This window comes from Microcaecilia unicolor, chromosome 2 (genome assembly GCF_901765095.1).
Source record: "Microcaecilia unicolor chromosome 2, aMicUni1.1, whole genome shotgun sequence".
NCBI classification, from domain to species: domain Eukaryota; kingdom Metazoa; phylum Chordata; class Amphibia; order Gymnophiona; family Siphonopidae; genus Microcaecilia; species Microcaecilia unicolor.
Genome location: NC_044032.1, coordinates 48,910,822 through 48,930,894, shown reverse-complemented (window position 1 = coordinate 48,930,894; position 20,073 = coordinate 48,910,822). Strand labels below are relative to the sequence as shown.

At 41.3% G+C, this 20,073-nt stretch overlaps 1 protein-coding gene across 1 annotated transcript in view; it reads right to left on the bottom strand.

Moving 5' to 3' along the window:
* Positions 1 to 20,073, bottom strand: part of DYM (dymeclin) — a 693,305-nt gene that overhangs the window by 212,901 nt on the left and 460,331 nt on the right. Inside the window, exon 15 of the mRNA XM_030192928.1 lies at positions 19,024 to 19,206. Within this exon, the coding sequence (XP_030048788.1) occupies positions 19,024 to 19,206 (183 nt within the window). The remainder of the gene's footprint in view (positions 1 to 19,023; positions 19,207 to 20,073) is intronic.

Genomic DNA, 20,073 nt, shown 5'->3' with positions numbered 1-20,073 from the left:
AGCGTTAGGCTTGGACGGTTTTGTTCTGTTCCATTATGACTGAAAAACGTCTAAGTGTTAGGAATGCCCAAATCCCACCCTTAGCATGCCCTTGACATGCCCCCTTGTGATTTGAGCGCACTTCTGACGGACTTCATAGAAAAACATCTACAAATTAGTTTTGAAAATGCCAATTTGGTTTTGTGAGAAAATCGTCCAAATGCAGATTTATGCCACTTTTTGGACGTTTTTATTTATTTATTGCATTTGTATCCCACATTTTCCCACCTTTCTGCAGGCTCAATGTGGCTTACAATACATCATAAATAGTGAAGATATATTAGAAAATAGACATTTAGTATTACAGAAGAATCATGGGTAACAAGATAATGATAGAACATGATAATAATATAACAAGCAGATATTATAAAACTGTTCTGAATATTTGTGGAGGAGTGGTGTATGTTCACATTTGTTGATCTTTGTTGAAAATGCGCCCAAGAGTATTTCAGCTGGCAATATGCAAATTGGTCCCTCCATTGTATATCTGTGCACTGGCCAAAGGTCTCGAAGGGTATCATGCTTCCCTCTTCATTGAGCATGTTCTCCACCAGGCTGTATCCCCGTTGTTCCCATCGGGTGAAGATTGCATTCTCCGTTTCCGGGGGGAAGGATAAGTTCCCTCTCAGTAGCAACTGATCTGTATCTATGGAGGCGCTTCCCAGCCAATGAGTCAGCTGGAGCCATGTGTCTCTCAGTGGTCTATATAGTACACTACTCTGCAAAGAAGGTGGTATGAGTTGGGCGAGGACCTGCAAGTGCGATCGAATGTTATAGGGGGCATACAGTAGTTGCTCATATCCCAGTGGGGTATAATCTGATCTACTCAGCAGCAGAAGGAAGCGTAGGAGACAAGCATAGTTGTACTGCTGTAAGTCTGGGAGGTCCAACCTTCCCCCTTCCCCAATTGCCATATAGATACGGTAGGCTGATTTTTGCCTTCTTCCTCCCCCCACACCCAAAGCAATATTTGGTCAGTAGTTTTTCTACCTGTGCCATGTCCTTCTGTAGGAGTCAGATAGGGAGGATCTGCATCACGCAAAGCCATTTAGGAAACACCACCATCCTGTATTGGTTAATCCTCCTCGACAGGGATAGGAGCAGTGCCTGTCAGCTCTCTAGCTGCCTATCTAGCTCATTTTCAAAGCACTTAGCCTTCCAAAGTTCCATAGAAACCTATGGAACTTTGGAAAGCTAAGTGCTTTGAAAATATGCCTCTAAGTGTCATGTCCATGAGGTGGGTCACATTGAGGGAGCACAACAGCCTGGTGGAGTGTAGTAATTGGATCCCTAGGTATCGAAAGAACTGTCCTACCCACTTTAGGAGGAATGTCCCCCCTTCAGGTCCGGCATACCTCCTCTTCAGTGGCTAGGGCCTCTGATTTGGATAAATTCAGTTTAAAGCCTGAGTAGTACCCATATTCTTGGAACGTGGTCTGCAATCCCTCGAGTGAGCTCTGTGGGTCTGAGAGGTGTACTAGCAGATCGTCTGCAAAAGCTGCTATTTTAAATGAGTTGCCCCCCCCCCCTTCCTATCCCTTTAATCCCCGGGTTAGTGAGGATGTCCCTTAGTAACAGGTCTAATGTCAACAATTTCTATTGTTAACATATACTCTTGCTTGGGGAGCTGAGTATAGTGTTCGTATTGTTGTCATGAATGATCCTTCGAGCCCATAGTGGTGTAATGTGTCACACATAAATTCCCATCTTACTCTGTCAAAAGCCTTTTCGGCATCAAAGCTGATTAACAGCGAAGGGGTTTTAGTGTGTTCTCTAAGCTCCAGGGAGATCAAGATCCTCTGAAGGTTTTTGGCTATTGACCTGTCCCATACAAACACCACCTGGGTTTCATGCACCAAGGAGGGGAGTACTTGAACCAGCCTGTTTGCCATCACTTTTCCCAACAATTTAGTTTTGAAGTTTAGTAATGAGATCGGTTTGAAGGATTCTGGGAGGAGGGGCTCTCTGCCCGGTTTGGGGAGGACTACGATTTGGGCCAGGTTCAGCTCTCTTGGTAGCCTCTGAGAGTCCAGACAGGCTCGGTACATAGCTGTTAAGGGTTCTAGAGTAGAATCCCCCATGATATTGTAGAATTCTGCCCTGTATCCATCAGATCCTGGGGCCTTCAATAAGGGACACTGATCGCCTCTGCAATTTTGGCTTGTGTTAGATGGCAGTTTAAATAGGCTTTGACTGATGGTGATAGTTTAGGCGTGTCTACATTTTCCAGGTACATCTGATTTGCTAGCACTTCCTCTGGGGGCTGTCTATATAAAGCAGCATAGTAGTCTTGGAAGAATTTTCAGAATTCCGAGTCTGAATGCACTATTTGTCCCCCCTTGTTTCGGAGCCCTGTTACTCTTTTGGGACCTTCATGGTTGGAAACCAGCTGGGCTAGTAGCTTTCCCCCCTTGCTGCCATGTCTATATAATTTGTATTTGCAGTAAATCATGGATATTTTGTCTCTCTGGTGAAGCAGTTCATTTAGAGTGGTCTGCAGGGTCAGTAATGTTTGTGGTCTTAAGTATTTTTAATACTTTCCTGAAGCCTTCCTTGACAAACAGCTCTGAATTGAGGTCATATGAGTGGCTGGTTAACTGTGAAAACTGACAGACAACTCAGAGGGGAACACCAGGATTTCCTTCTCCTGGGTTGTGTGTGTTAATCTATAACTGCACTTCCCTTTGGGTTGAGACCTCCAGTCAGGGGCATAGCCACGGGTGGGCCTGGGTGGGCCCAGGCCCACCCAGTTTTGGTTCAGGCCCACCCAGCAGTGGAGGCAGCGGAGCGGAGGGAGCAGGCTGAGCTCCGATCCCGCATCTGCCTCCCCAGCCCGCCACTGCCCCGCCGCCGCCCACCGTACCTTTAAATATTACAGTTTTGCTGGAGTCGCGGGCGGGCGGCCGGCATTGAAGACATCGGCAGGCTTACGCCGGTTCCAGCAGCCTTCCCTCTTCCCTCGTTGCAAGTCGGATGATGGCTCCGCCCTCTTCTGACGTATTTCCTGTATCTACGAGGGCGGAGCCATCATCCGACTTGCAACGAGGGAAGAGGGAAGGCTGCTGGAACCGGCGTAAGCCTGCCGATGTCTTCAATGCCGGCCGCCCGCCCGCGACTCCAGCAAAACTGTAATATTTAAAGGTACGGGGGGGCAGGAAGGAAACAGGGCAGACGGGAGAGGAGGGTTGCTGGATGGAGGGAAGGGGAGAGGAGGGTTGCTGCACATGGTGGAAGAAGGGGAGAGGAGGGTTGCTGGACATGGTGGAAGAAGGGGAGAGGAGGGTTGCTGGACGGAGGGAAGGGGAGAGGAGGGTTACTGGACATGGTGGAAGAAGGGGAGAGGAGGGTTGCTGGATGGAGGGAAGGGGAGAGGAGGGTTGCTGGACATGGTGGAAGAAGGGGAGAGGAGGGTTGCTGGATGGAGGGAAGGGGAGAGGAGGGTTCCTGGACATGGTGGAAGAAGGGGAGAGGGCAGGGGAGAGGAGAGTTGCTGGACATGGGTGGATGGAGGGGAGGGTAGGGGGGAGAGGAGGGTTGCTGGACATGGAGGGGGAGGGAGGAGTGAGGAAGGAGATGAGATAACAGAAAAGGAAGAGAGTAGAAAAACTGCACATGGATGAAGAAAATAGGCAAAAGCTGGATCCACTGGACAGTCAAGTTTGCGGAGGACCCAGCTTTTACTTACGGATGTAGGACAAGAAATGAAGAAGAAAGGCGGAAAGTAAACAAATAAATGGAAAGAAGCCCTGGAAACGGAGTTAAGAGGACAGATAGCAGCAGAATCGGATACTGGGCCAGCATGATCAGAAAAACAGTCACCAGACAACAAAGGTAGAAAAAAATTCATTTTATTTTCATTATAGTGTTTGGAATATGTCCACTTTGAGAATCAGGTGCTCAACATTAAAAGTTTATATTTATTTACTTATTTATGGACTAGAGGGCATGAGTTGAAGCTACAGTGTGGTAAATTTAAAACGAATCGGAGAAAATTTTTCTTCACCCAACGTGTAATTAGACTCTGGAATTCATTGCCGGAGAACGTGGTACGGGCGGTTAGCTTGACGGAGTTTAAAAAGGGGTTAGATAGATTCCTAAAGGACAAGTCCATAGACCGCTATTAAATGGACTGGAAAAATTCCTCATTTTTAGGTATAACTTGTCTGGAATGTTTTTACGTTTGGGGAGCGTGCCAGGTGCCCTTGACCTGGATTGGCCACTGTCGGTGACAGGATGCTGGGCTAGATGGACCTTTGGTCTTTCCCAGTATGGCACTACTTACGTACTTATGTACTTATTAAACATGAATTAAATTGGAACCTGGGATCATTTAATTTTTTTTTCCTGGAGACAGTAATGCATTGCCCCCCCCCCCCCCCCCCCGTCCCAGGCTCTCTCCCCGGCTATAGCCAGCTCTGCAATTTTGAGGGGAGGTGCACAGGTGGATGGGGGGGTGCAGAGGTGGACCGGGGAGAGAGCCTGTTGTTAAACATTTACCAGCACACCACTGTCTAGTGCCCACCCATCCAACCTGTTGGCCCACCCAAAAATTGACTTCTGGCTACGCCACTGCCTCCAGTACTCAAACTGCAAAGATTTAAAGCACAAGCCCAAGGTGTTCCTTTTTTAGTTCAGCATGATTTCAAAATTCTAAATAATTTGACCAATTAAGATATAAGCACAGGACTAACACCAGCTGAACATGGTGTAACAGGACTTGCTTATCCACTTCTACTCTAGCTGAAATCATGTTCCTGTATCTTTTCTGACTTCTCAAGCAATTTTCCTAAGTTGGTCACCCTTATTTCTATCCAACTCCTGTCACTCTGTCTTATTTATCTATATCAGAGTTTCTCAACCCCCTCAGGTACACCAAAGCCAGTCAGGTTTTCAGGATATCCACAATGAATATGCATGAGAAAGATTTGCATGCAGTGGCTCCATTGTATGCAGATCTCTCTCATGCATATTCATTGTGCATATCATGAAAACCTGACTGGCTTTGTATGTCCCGAGCACGGGGTTGAAAACCCTATATGTTCCACATCCACCCTTATGCTGTCTATTAAGATGTTGTAATGTGTGCTGCGTTGACATTGTAAGTAGCATACTATGCCATACTATATACTGTTTGAATCTTTTTACTGCTGTAATTGTTTATTGCATATGTTCAGCTTATTCTTGCTGTATTTCTTCAAAAAGGTAGTAAATAATTCCTAATAAATAAAATAAAATAGTCATCCGCATTGACACTGTTGCTCTGTCCTCTGATGTGATCTTGACCAGCTAATTGTCTAGAGAGGGAAACATATACACTCCCAGTCTGCATAGATATCCTGCTACTACTGCTAGACACTTAATAAACACACTAGGAGCGGATGGCAGAATGTGATACTAGTAGTGGTTTTTCTCTACTTGGAATCTGAGGTACCTCCTGTGACTAGGAAGTATCGAAATGTGGGTACAGGCATCCTTTAAATCCAGAGAGCATAGCCAATCATTTTTCTGAACTAGAGAGAGAAGGGTGCCCAAGGTAATCATGCTAAACGTTTCTTTGACCAGGAATTTGTTCATGGCCCTTATGGTCTAGGATGGGTTGGAATCCTCTCATTTTCTTGGGCACAATGAAGTAGTTTGAATAGAATCCCTTCCCTTCTTCCCCTGGTGGCACAGGTTCGACTGTTTGGGCCTGTAAAAGGTCGGAGATTTCCTCTACAAGTATCTGCTTATGCCAAGAGCTGATGAAAGACGCTCTCAGTGGGTAATTTAGTGGTTTTTGATGTCAATTCAGATCGTAACCGAGATGGACTATTTGAAGAACCCACCGGTCCCAGGTTATAAGGACCCATCTGTGATGATAAAAGTTCACCCTCCCCCCTGCCGGTAAGCTGTCCAGGAGGGTTACCTTTAATACGGCTATGCTCTGCTGCAACCAGTCAAAAGCCCATGCCCTGCTTTGACTGGGGAGCTGTCTGGGGCTTTTGGGTGCAGGGTTGGTGAGGCCTGGGATGCTTCACCTGGGTAGCGTGAGCCAAGAAAGCAAGAGGCAGGAACCTATGTCTCTGTGAATAATAAGGTCGCTGCCTAGGCCTGCTTGAAAATCTTCTTGTTGAAGACGATGCAGATGGAGGATGCTGAGACAAAGTGTGGATGGTGTCTGGTTTTTTTTTTTTTTTTAATGAGGTCAGCAACCTCTTCCACCTTCTCTCCAAACAGACTGTCCCCTCGGCATGGCACGTCCGCTAACCTCTCTTGAACTTCAGTTTCTAGGTGAGAGACACACAGCCATGAGAGTCTGCATTCGCACATCCATGAAAGAGTCTGGCCAGATAATGATTATACTCCATTCAGACATCCACCACCCTCCTTGTGAAAAAGAATTTTCTGATATTACTCCTAAGTCTACCACCCCACAACCTCAATTCATGTCATCTAGTTTTACCACTTTTTCTTCTCTGGAAAATATTTGCTTCTATATTAATACCTTTCAAGTATTTAAACGTCTGTATCGTATCACCTCTGTCCCTCCTCTCCTCTAGGGAATACATATTCAGGTCTTCCCGTCTCTTCTCATATGTCCTTTGGAGCAAGCCCCATATCATTCTTGTCACCTTCCTCTGGTCCAATTCAAATCTTCTTACATCTTTAGCAAGATATGGCCTCCAAAACGGAACATAATATTCCAGGTGGGGCCTCACCAATGACTTGTACAGGAGCATCAACACTTTCTTTCTCCTGTTGGTTACACCTTTCTCTATACAGCCTAGCATCCTTCTGGCTAAAGCCACTGCCTTGTCACCCTGTTTCATCACCTTCAGATCCTCAGATACTATCACCCCAGGATCCCTCTCCCTGTCTGTGTGTATCAGTCTCTCATTGCCTAGCACATACGTCTCCCTTGGATTTCTACTTCTTAAGTGCATTACTTTGCACTTCTGAGCATTGAATTTTAATTGTCAAGCATTAGACCATTCTTCTAAAGATTCTTCATGTTTTCCACTCTCTCTGGAGTGTCCACTCTTACAAATCTTGGTTCGTCTGTAAAAATGCAGACCTTACCTTCTAAACCTTCAGCAATGTCGCTCACAAATATATTGAACAGAATCGGCCCCAGCATCAATCCCTCTGGCACTCCACTACTCACCTTTCCTTCCTCTGAGTAAATTCCATTAACCACCACCCTCTGGCGTCTGTCTGTCAACCAGTTCCTATTCCAGTTCACCACTTTGGGTCCTAACTTCAGCCTGTTAAGTTTATTCAAGAGCCTCCTATGAGGAACTGTCAAAACCTTTGCTGAAATCTAAGTAGATTACATCTAGCGTATGTCCTCAATCCAGTTCTCTGGTCACACAGTCAAAGAATTCAATCAGATTCATCTGGAATGATTCACCTTTTGTAAAACCATGTTATCTTGGATCTTGTAGCCTATTGAATTCCAGGAATTCACTATCCTTTCCTTCAGCATCGCTTCCGTTACTTTTCCATTAACCGAAGTGAGTCTTACCGGCCTGTAGTTTCCCTCTTCTTCTCTGTCACCCTCTTTTATGAAGAGATACCACATCTGCTCTTCTCCAATCCCAAGGAATCTCCCCCATCTCAAAGGATTTATTAAACAAATCTTTAAGAAGATCTGCCAGAACCTGAGCTCCCTCAATATCCTGGGATGGATCTCGTCCGGTCCCACGGCTTTGCCCACCTTCAAATTTTCAAGCTGTTCATAAACACTTTCTCAGTGAACAGTGCAATATCTACTCCATTCTCAGAAGTACCTTTTCAGTCCATCGTGGTCCTTCTCCACGATTTTATTCCATGAACACAAAACAGAAATATTTGTTTAGCACGTTTGCTTTTTCCTCATCATACTCCACATGGCACATTTGCTTTTTCCTCATCATTTTCCACATAGCTGTTCACAGAATCTTTCAGTCTCACAATACCATTTTCAGTCTTCCACCTTTCACTAATATACCTGAAAAAAATTCTTGTTGCCCTTGCTTACATTTCTAGCCATGTGTTTTTCTGTTTGTGTTTTTGCCAGACGTCTCTATCTTGGCTTCTTTCAGTTTCATCCGGTATTTCTCTCTTGTGTTCCTCTTCTTGAGTTTTTCTGTATTTCATTAATGTCAACTCTTTAGCCTTTATTTTCTCAGCCACTTGCTTGGAGAACCGTATCTGGGAGGAGACAGTAAGGTGGGAATCAAGAGCGACTCCAAGAAACCTAAATTGGACTTACCGGATGGCCAAACAGTGTAGGGATGAGTCAGGAGGAGTAAATAAGTGGGAAGCTACAGTTATTTCATTGACCTTAACGTATACATGGGCACATTTAACACTATAAACAATTTGTCTTGAGTGATTTAGAGATATGGACCAACAGGGCATCTAAACTTGTGCAAGGGTATTAGGAACTACAGATGGGAATTCATTTGAAATGACATGGGAAATGTCACCAACATTTCTCATGTGATTTTATATCATTTTAAACTCAAAACAGGAAAAAAAACTGACCGGTTAATATTCAAAACAATTTAAGCAGGGAGAAGCTCCTGCCTGCTTAAATTGTGCTGTGCAGGAAGACTGCCAATATTCAGTGGCACTTAACCATGCAGTGCTTTTTCTCTCTGCTTCTGTCACACAAGGTTCAAAAGCTACCCCAGATTTCTTTCTGCCTTCCCTGCGTAACCCCCTCCACCACCCCAGTTCTCTTTTTTTTCTCGAAGCCCATTAAGACCCACAGTTTTCTCTCTCTCTGTGCACTCCCTCCAAGGAGTCCAAATCTCTCTCATCCCAGCCCATATCCCCCAGTTCTTTCTCTTCCTTCCCTCTGCTATTTCTTTCTTCTGGCCACATGAGCTGACAGAATTGGTTCCTCTTAGTGGCAGGCACTGCTGGCTCCTGGTCCCTGCTCCAAATTCTGCAAAGCAAATGCAGAATGCAGTGCGGGACTGAAATTCTGTGCAAATTCTATCCTGAGCACTTGCATATAATTCCCCCAGGAGCAGCAGGCAAATCAAATTGGGAGGTGATAACAGACATACATTTTGGATACTATCCAAAGTATATAATACAGAAACAAAATCAGTTTTGTAAAGCCTCCCAATTAGGTGGCTTTAGTTGCAGGGCCAGAGATCTGTCGGTTAAAAAAAAAATCAGTTTTTTTGCTGACTTCAACTGCCGAATAACCTGTTCTTACATAAATAAACCTAAAATGTTTTCTTATTTAATTAAAAGTAAATAAGTGGGAAGCTACAACTATTTCACTGACCTTCACACTTACATGGGCACATTGAACACTATAAACAATTGGTCTTGAATGATTTAGAGATATGGACCAACAGGGCATGTAAAACGGACATAGCATTTTTATTTATTTAGGTTTTCTTGCTTACTTCCCAAACGATTTAATAAGAGTTTTTCAAACATATCCTGTTGCTTGAAAGTTGCAATTGTTTTTACTTTTAAATAAAGAAAGTTTTGCTTTTTGTTGTGGCATGGGACCGATTCCCACAAAAAACAAAAATCTTTTCACTAATAATGCCAACACGGGGTTGTTAATAATAATAATCATAATGAAAAGTTTGATCTTCACAGCAACGTAACATTTTCTTAGTGTATGTATAAATGTGGCAATAAGCATAGAATAACATTTTGATTAGGTAGCATAAAAGTCTTACAAAGTTATATATTGAGCCACTGTATGTAGCCTACAACATTGTCTCCTCATTATGTAGTACTTCAAAATTATAAATACAGCAGGAATACAATTTTACAAATCAGAAATATTACTGCTAAAATCATCCTTAAGCAGCAAATTCTCACTTTTCCTGTACACCTAGGAGCAGTCTTCTTAGGAAGAAATACACACCACTTTCCATCTAGTGGATCTGATTGGTCCATATAGGCTATTATGCCACATGTAACATCTTGTAAACTTTATGATATGAGTCAGCTCAATTTTAAGTATGACCTGAGTGCAAGGAGGCAGGCATTACCGGGAAACGCTGGCAAGATCAGATAGTACAGTATCAAAGCTTCTAAGAACAAATGGTAAAAGTTCCACTATCACTAAAGAAGTAATTTTATAACTGCATGCATGAACAGTACACACAAGATGTTTTCTTGTGTGCAATTCAGTGAACTTGAAAAAACAAAAAGCACAAATATACTTTCCTTAAAAAAAATTAGCCCAATGAATTTATGCTCTTATATTTACACCTGTTATTTTCCATGCACAAATTTTGTGTGCTAATTTATGCACATATTTTCAAAAGTACGGGCATAAACACGAACTCCTCCTGATCACCACCTCAGGGAATACCTCCATCTAGCCAAGTAAAGTTATTCATGTACAAGATGTATATAAATAAGAACTGCCGCATTGGGTTGGACCAAAGGTACATTTAGCCCAGAATGTTGCTTCCAACGGTGGCCAATCTAGCTCACAAGTACCTAGCAGGATCCCAAAGAGTAGCTAGGTTCCATCCTACTGATCCCAGGGGATAAGTAGTGACTTTCCTCACATCTATCTTAATAGCAATTATGGACGTTTCCTCCAGGATCTTATCCAAACCTTTTTTAAACCCAGATAGAGTAACTGCTTTTACCATATCCTCTGGCAACGAGTTCCACAGCTTATGTATTCACTGAATGAAAAACCATTTTCTATTTGTTGTAAAGGTAATACCATCAAACTTCATGGAGTGTCCCTTAGCTTTTGTACGTAAACAACTGATTCACATTTGCTTGTTCTATTTCACTCAGTATTTGTAGACCTCTCTCAAATCCCTCCTCAGCCATCTCTTCTTCAAGTTGAAGAGTCCTAACCTCTTTAGCCTTTCCTCATATGAGAGGAATTCCATCCCCTTAATCATTTTGGTTGCTCCTCTTTGTACCTTTTCTAATTTGGCTATATCTTTTTTGAGATGCAGTGAAAAGAACAGCACACAATATTCAAGATGAGGTTACACCATGGAGTGATACAGAGGTATTATAATATTCTTTGATCTATTTTCTATTCCTTTCCTACTAATTCCTAACATTGTGTTTGCTTTTTTGGTTGCAGCTGCACACTCAGCAGATTTCAACATATTGTCTATGATGACGACACCTAGATCTTTTTCTTAGGTGGTGACTCCGAATGTGGAATCTAGTATCAAGTAAGTATAATTTGGATTATTCTCCACACTGCACATCACTTTACACATGTGTACATTAAATTTCATCTGCCATTTTGGTGCCCGGTCTCTAATCTCCTAAGGTCCTCCTGTAATTGCTCACAGTTTGCATGTGATTCCAGTACAGCTCCATCACCTTCCTCCATTGACAAAATTGAACTTTAATCCTACCCTCAATTTTCTATTAACCAGTTCCCAATGCAAAACAGAACACTGCCTTCTATCCCATGGCTTTTTATTTTTCTCAGGAGTCTCACACGAGGGACTGTCAAAATCTTTCTGAAAATCAAATACACTACATCAGATGGCTCTCCTTTATCCACAGGTTTATTAATGCCTTAAAAAAAACTACTACTACTACTACTTATCATTTCTATAGTGCTAGTAGACATAAGCAGCAGATTGCTAGGAAAAGATTTCCCTTGACTGAATCCATTAAATCATGTTTGTCTATGAGCAATTTTGTTCTTTATAATAGTTTCTACAATTTTGCCTGGAACCAATGTCAGCCTTACCAATTTGTAATTTCCTAGATCACCCCTAAATCCCTTTTTAAAAACAGGTGTTAGATTGGCTACCTTCCTATCTTCAGGTACCATGGACAATATTAATGACAGTTTACAGATCACTACATGCAGATCAGCAATTTCATTTTACAGTTCTTTCAGTACCCTGAAGTGTATACTATCTAGTCCAAGTAATTTACTGTTCTTTAACTTGTTGATTTGGCTTATGTCTTCCAGGTTCACTGAGATTTATTTCAGTTCCTCCGTATCATTACCCATATATACCATTTCTAGGACATGTAGATCTCTTGCACCTTCATCAGTAAAGACCGAAAAAAAGAAGTCTCTGCTATGGCCTTGTCTTCCCCGAGTGCCCTTTTTATTGCATGGTCCAACTGTTTCCCTCACAGGCTTCCTGTTTCTAAAAGATGTTCTTTTGGTTCAAATAGCCTCTTTTACCTTACCTTGTAACCATGCTAGCTGCCATTTGCCTTTATTTCCACCTTTTCTCATATTTGTAATACACATGGTCTGGACTTCCAAGATGGTATTTTTTTTAACAACGTCTATGCCCAATTTAAACTCCTAAACCTTTGCAGCAGCTCCTTTTACCCTTTCTTAACCATTTTCCTCATTTTATTGTACTTGCCTGTTTGAAAGTTAAATGCCACCACATGAAAATTCTTACAAAATGGTGTCAAAGTCAGACAACTAGCGCACAAAATAGTTTAAACAGTGTACACTCCAAAAATGTAAACAGCAATGTCCGTTCCAATGTCCCACATTATTCTTTAAATTCAAATTCCAAGCCCCTCCCCCCCCCAAAAAAACTTTTAAATTTGAAAATCTGAAAAATAGTTACTTATTTCATCAGAACAGAAAAATCTTACTTTGTACACCATTTTATATCCTTCAAACATACTTCACTTTGAAGCGACTGTCAGCTTTCCTCCAGGTTCTAGTTTAAAAGCTCCTCTATCTCCTTTACACCCGTTGAGCCTATGGAGCTCTGCCTGCTTCTTTGGGTCTTGTACGTGGAATGGGGAGCATTTCTGAAAATACTACCCTGGAGGTATACCTTTATATTGGCAGGCAATTTTATAAAAGTCCATTTCTGCACATAAAACAGCTTTACCCATACAAATGCGTTTCAAAATTACCCTCCAGAGTGAGTGAATAGCCTATGCCTGTGATGCTTCATGTGTCAATCAGACCATGTGTCATGTGAGGTCATTTGTGATATGATTCTGAACATGATCACTTAGAAGGGCTCACGTCAACTCAAAGGAGCAAAGTCAATAATTAATTTTTTAAATGACAACGCTGGTAAAGCTTTTATTTGCTGTATCTGCTTCTATATTACACAGTATGCAGTTTTAAGTAGCAGGTTAATGAAAAAAAGTCTACACTGCAGTTATGTTCACTACTTAATAAACTATTGTCATGTTTCATTTATAGATGAAGACCTTTGCCTCCAGAGAGATTACACGCTCTTCCTCCTCCTCATACTGTTGGGGAGACACTTCTAATCTCTGCATCACTTTACAGGGGAGTTTCAATAGAATGAATGATGTTAATGTCAAAGTAATTATCTGCACTAGTCTGGCACACTTAAATGAGATTTCTAAGGAGGATTTATCTCTTCACATGAACTGGTTTACAACTGTAACTGTGATATCCTTACTTTGCAAATTCATTCTGAGCAGCCATCTAAACAGACCTGCTAAATAGTGGAATGAACAAGAAAAAAAACAAGTCTTGCGCATGGATTTTACTCATTTCCTCTAAGTTCAACAGTCCTCTTGGGTTTTTGTTGTTCTTTCTTTTAGTCTATCCATAGTTTGCAGATGATACAAAAACTGTTCAAAATTGAAAAACTGCTTTAGGATTGCATGACATGGTAGGACCTTGGGAGACAGAAGACTGGGCATCCAAATGACAAATGAAATTCAATGTGGACAAGTGCAAAGATATATGATGCCAGGTTCCACATTAGGAATCATCACTCAGGAAAAGGATTTAGGTGTCATTGTGGATAACATGTTGAAATCTTCTGTTCAGTGTGTGGCGGCAGCCAAAAAAGTAAACAGAACATTAGGAATTATTAGGAAAGGAATAGAGAATAAATCACAGAATATCATAATTTCTCTGTATTGCTCCATGGTGAGATCGCACCAAGTATTTTATGCAATTCTGGTTGCTGCATCTCAAAAGAGATATAGTGGGACTAGAAAAGGTACAGAGAAGGGTGTCCAAAATGATTACGGGGATAGAATGACTCATATGAGGAAAAGCTAAAGAGGTTAAGACTCTTCAGCTTGGAGAAAAGATAGCAGAGGGCAAATACGATTGAGGTCTGAATTGAGTGAAACGGATAAATGTGAATGGTACAAAGACTATGGGATACTTCATGAAGTTACTTGGAGTGGAGGAGTGGCCTAGTGGTTAGAGCACTGGTCTTGCAATCCATAGATGACCAGTTCAAATCCCACTGCTGCTCCTTGTGATTCTGGGCAAGTCAACTAACCCTCCATTGCCTCAGGTACAAACTTAGATTGTGAGCCCTCCTGGGACAGAGAAATATGCAGAGTACCTGAATGTAACTCACCTTGAGCTACTACTGAAAAAGGTATGAGCAAAATCTAAATAAATAAATAAATATTGGCATATTTAAAACAAATAGGAGAACATATTTTTTTCACCCAGTGCATAGTTAAGCTCTGGAACTCTTTACCAGAGCAAGGGGTTAAAGCAATTAATGTAGCTGGGTTCAAAAACATTTTGGACAAATTCTTGGAGGAAAAGTCCATAAACTGTTAAGGTAGACCTGGGGTAAGCCACTGCTTCTCCTTGGAATTACGTAGCTTGGAATCATGCCACTTGTTTTGACTCTACCAGGTACTTGTAACCTTGAATGGCCATGGCTGGAAACAGGAAACTAGGTTTGATGGATCCCAGCAGGGCAACTCTTATGTTCTTATATTGTCTGTTCTGGGTTGTTGTCATCCACTCTTTATTTTGTCTTTCTTTATTTAAAAGGAAGTACAGAAAACTCATCAGTAAAATTAAACAAAAAATTCTTACCAAACCAAGGGCCCTGTAAGCTGCATTATAGGCGCGTTAGTGTTTTTAACGCATGTTAACCATGTATGCGCCTACAATATCCCTATAGGCGCCTACATGGTTAGTGCGCGCGCTAATTATGCTAACACACCTTAGTAATTGTGGGCCCAAAGGAGTATTATTTTAATACTGTATTCTATTTTGGCTCAGGATTTAATAATTACAGGAAAATAACCTTATCAGGCCAAGAAATTTCTGAAATGTTCATATATAAGCTCAAAGGTTATATTAATTCTGGGTAAGAGAGGAATAATCACTAACTCACACTAAATCCTACTCCAGTCTCAAATAATGTGAACAGCCTTTCCCCTCCCCTATTGAATCGAGAAAACGGATCTCAGTGCTTGCCAATCAATTAATTAACAAAAGACTAAGGGCCTTTTTTATCAAGCCGTGCTAGCGGCTTCCAGTGTGGTAATGCCGACAAAGCTCATTCATTCTGAATGGGCTCCGTTGGCATTACTGTGTGGGAACCACTAGCATGGCTTGATAAAGAGGCCTTTAGGCATAAAATGCACCATCACTGGTCCTTAAAAGACTCCCTAAAAATCCTCATGCAATCAATTTTCAACAGGCACAGCTTATATAAATATTGTAAAAAAACAAAACAATATATGTATTTTTAATTTTTCCATTGCTTAGTTTATGAACTTATAGGTGAGAGAGAAATCCACTGTCCTGAATATTGCAATAAAGGTGTAGAAATGCCAGGTCAGAAGAGGTGAGCCTTCTGTTACTATCTCCAAAGGAACTTTTATTCTGGTTGTATTCAAATAGCATCCTCTATATCGCTCCATGGTATGACCTCACCTTAAGAATTGCGTTTAATTCTGGTCTCCGTATCTCAAGAAGAGTGACCAAAATGATAAAGGGGATGAACTTCTTCCATATGAGGAAAGGCTGAAGAGGTTAGTGCTCTTCAGCTTGGAAAAGAGAAGGCTGAAGAGGGATATGATTGAGGTCACAATATCCTAAGTGGTGTAGAACGGGTAAAAGTTAATAGATTATTTACTCTTTCATAAAGTACAAAGACTAAGGGACACACAATGAACTTACAAGGAAATATTGTTAAATATTGTAGTTCCTTGCTTTTATTTTATTATATTGTAACCGCCTTGCTCTGCTTGTCAGTTAAAGGTGGTATATCAAGTTCCAAATAAATAAATACAACTAATAGGAAGAAATATTTTTTTTCACTCAATGAATAGTTAAGCTCTAGAACTCTTTGCCTGAGGATACAGTAACAGCAGTTAGCGTACCTGGGTTTTAAAAAGGTTTGGACAAGTTCCTGGAGGAAAAGTCCATAGTCCGTAATTGAGACAGACATGGGGAAGCCACTGTATGCCATAGGATTGGTAGCATGGAACTTCCTGAGCCCATACGCCAAGTCCCCTCCCTGCCCATTTTCAAATCCTTGCTCAAAGCCCACCTCTTCAATGTCGCCTTCGGCACCTAACCATTATACCTCTATTCAGGAAATCTAGACTGCCCCAATTTGATTGTCTGCACATTTTGTCCATTAGATTGTAAGCTCCTTTGAGCAGGGACTGTCCTTCTTTGTTAAACTGTACAGCGCTGCATAACCCTAGTAGCGCTTTAGAAATGTTAAGTAGTAGTAGTAGTTGCTACTATTTGAGTTTCTGCCGGGTACTTATGACCTGGATCAGCCACTATTGGAAACAGGATACCGGGCTACTCTTATAACTTTGTCCCAACCATGTTTCACTCTCCTGGGTTGCTTCAGGGGACTTTGGCCCACCGTCTAATGGAAACAGGATACTGGGCTACTCTTATAACTTTGTCCCGACCATGTTTCACTCTCCTGGGTTGCATCAGGGGACTTTGGCCCACCGTCTAACCCTCCTATCACCATTTTGGAGTTTTCAGTGCATAAACTAAGTCAATGTAAAAAATTGCAAAAATTATATTGTGTGTACTGCTGGTTTTTTTTTTTACAATACTTACATTAGTTGGGACTGTTGAAAACCAATTTTATGGAGTTTTTTTAAAGGACCAGTGACGGTGTATTTTGTGTCACTGTCTTTTGTTTATTAATTGACTGACAAGCACTGAGGTCCTTTTTTTCTATTCAATAGGAGAGGGGGAAGGCTGTTCACATCATTTGAGACTGAAGTAGGATTTAGTGTGAGTAGGTATATATAAACTCAGCCAATCTGGTGTTGGATGACAAAATGTTCAGAGTTTGATTCCAATAGAGACATAAGCCCCTTTTTCTTATTTTAAGTGGTATTATATTAAGGATTCTTTTGATGTCTAATGATTGCAGACTATAGGTTATTCATTATTTCCATATTGTTTGGTTCAGGTTTTAATGTACAAAATTCAGCATTTTGTTTGCTAATGATATCTGGTGAGGAGAGAGTCTTATTTGTTTAATGGGGAAAGGTTTTGTCTCTCCATGTTATGTGCTCCGAGGAGAAGCTCTGTCTTGAACTCAGAATTTGCTGGGAGATCTACATAGATTTTGTATCATTGGTGAAAAAAATTCAGTGGTACAGTTGAGTTTTGTGGCAAATACATTGGCAAATTAATAAGACTATTTATTTCAAAATTTCAATAAAGTATGTGAATATTAAGCCTTTAAAAACTAAAACACTTTTTGAACCTTTGTGTGTACCTGAATACTGTACATTTGTATTTTTTTATTTTCTTTCTGCATCTCATTTTCCCCATTTTCATTCCCTTCTGTTCCCTCTCAGTAAGCTCATTCAAGTTTCTTTATACCACCCATCAGAGTCTTTCTCGGCTGTTTAAACATACATACCAAGCAAAAAATGAAATATTGAAAGGAATTCCATTAGAATAGGAAAGGCTAGAGACAAAGACAACACTGTACACAGTTGTGCCATCCAGGATGCTCCTCAGCACCCGCAGCTCAGCCCCCCCCCCCCCCCCCCCCGAAAAAATGGAAAGCTGATTCAGGAAAATGCACCACCAAATAATAAGGTCTTTAGGTAGGTTTTAAATTTGACCAAGGAATCCTGCATTCTTATGTAGGTACAAAGAGCATTCCACAGACCAGGGCCTACAACACTAAAAATCTTTTTCCTAATATGCTCGTATCGTATTTGTTTAGGTGTGGGTACAGTAAATATTGCTAGCTCAATTTAAGGGTACATTGAGGGAAGCAGGGGATTAGGAGACCTGATAAAAAAATGAGGAAGTTGAGCCTGTAGAATTTTGAAAACCAGAAGCAATATCTTATAGGATATACGGGATGCAATTGGTAACCAATGGGCCTCACGCAAGAGTGGTATCACATGGTCATATTTCTTAGCACCTTTTACATGTTTAATAGCAGTTTTGGATCAATTGGAGGTGCCAGATATAACCTCCCTCAATAGCCTTTTTAAGATTGTCCTGCCAATTAAACTCTTCTTTCTCTCTCCTTTTCCTTCAAGTCTCTACTTCTTGTCCATTGCTGCATTTCATCCACTTCAGAGGTCCACCCTCCATCTTCTTCCCTTTTTCATACTCCCCTTCTCTCCAGTCATATCCATCCTTCCCTTCCACCTCATCTGGTCTTTCATCTCTGTTTCTATTCCTTTTCCGCAAATTACTGAAGACCCATCTCTTTGACAAGATATACCACAAAAATCAACACATGTAATTATTCTCCACTTATATCCAGTAATGTCTTATAATGTATTCTGTTACACCACTATCATGTATACCATTACCATGTAACCCAATATCCTTCCATAACACTAAATGTATATTCACTTCTTATTTCCACTATACACGATGAATTGTAAGCCACATTGAGCCTGCAAAGAGGTGGGAAAACGTGGGATACAAATGCAATAAATAAATAAATCTTCCTCTCCTCTTAATTCTTCTTTCCATTTGTCACCCCCCCCCCCCCCCCCGGCCTCTCATCACTCTCTTCTTTCCTAGTGTCTCTTGGTATCCCTAACCTCTCACTACTCTCTCCACCTTCTCTGAAGCTGGCTAATGCTTTCTTGTGGCAGTGAGAGCCATTGCTATGATTATTGCTGTTGTCTGTCTGTTGAGAGGAAAGAGTCAAATGGTACCATGGGGCATGTATGTCACAATTCTGAAACAGATAGATATTTTGCATCAATTTCTCAAAACTACAGACCAACAACAAAAAGGGGCTTTGCTTATTACTGATGAATGGTTAGATCTCTAGTACTCACCAAGTCTATATTTTGCATGATATCCTGGAAGGAAGGATGAGTTCGAAATTGTTCAAAAAGATCCCGTTTGTAAAGCAATGCGTACACCAGGTTTGGATTATGATGAAGAGAATTTGTCAGACAGGAATTGATTATCTCCAGCATCATTCGAATCACTTCTTCAATCACATTCAGATCCTGTGCCTGCCAAAACAAAGAAAGAAGAAAACAATATTTCTGCTTCTCAGAAACGAGACATTTATACATTTATTTATACATTTAGACATTTATTAAATCACACATGATAAACTGGTAACAATCACATTCTTAATGAGATAAAACTCTTAAGGGTTAGGGGAACAGCGAAAGGAAGACTAAGAGGGCCTAGTTCTGAGATATGTGGGGTTGAGACTGTTGAATGCTTTGGTGACTTTACAAGTATTCGTTTTTGAAAATTAATAAAAATGTATTGAAAAACCCCACCAACTCTTAGGAGGTGATATTTAGCCTTTGACGGTAAGCTGCTAAGCCGTTGCCAGTCACGGGTTAAATTAATCCTTAATATTCAGTGTCAGAGAATTCTTGGTTCCTGGCACTGAATATCCAGATATGTATGCTGACCCGGAAGTTAATTGGGCACTGGCCGATACTCAGATGAGTGCCTGTTTAACTCAGGACATCCTTCTTGCTGTCCTAACTTCATGCACTTGCTTAGCCGGTTACCAGATTGAACATTGCCGCTAACCAGCTAAGTGCTGGCTCTGCCCTCTGATCAGTTAGGGAATGGCTGGTTAGTGGTTAAGTGATGCTGAACAGTGGTGGTCAGCCAGCTCAGTAGGTTTAACCTGGTAGAAAGATCAACATCTATGACTTCTGAAGGCAGAATCAGGAATATAGTATAAAAACAAAGTTCAGTGGCAGTGCTATGTACCGGAAAATACAAAACACAATCTACACAACGTCAACAAGGCAATTGGAGCTCCAGGGGGAGAGGGATTCAACATTACAAAGGTCCAACAATAAGATCCAGATGAAGGGATGACTCGCTATAATAAATCTATCTACTTATTG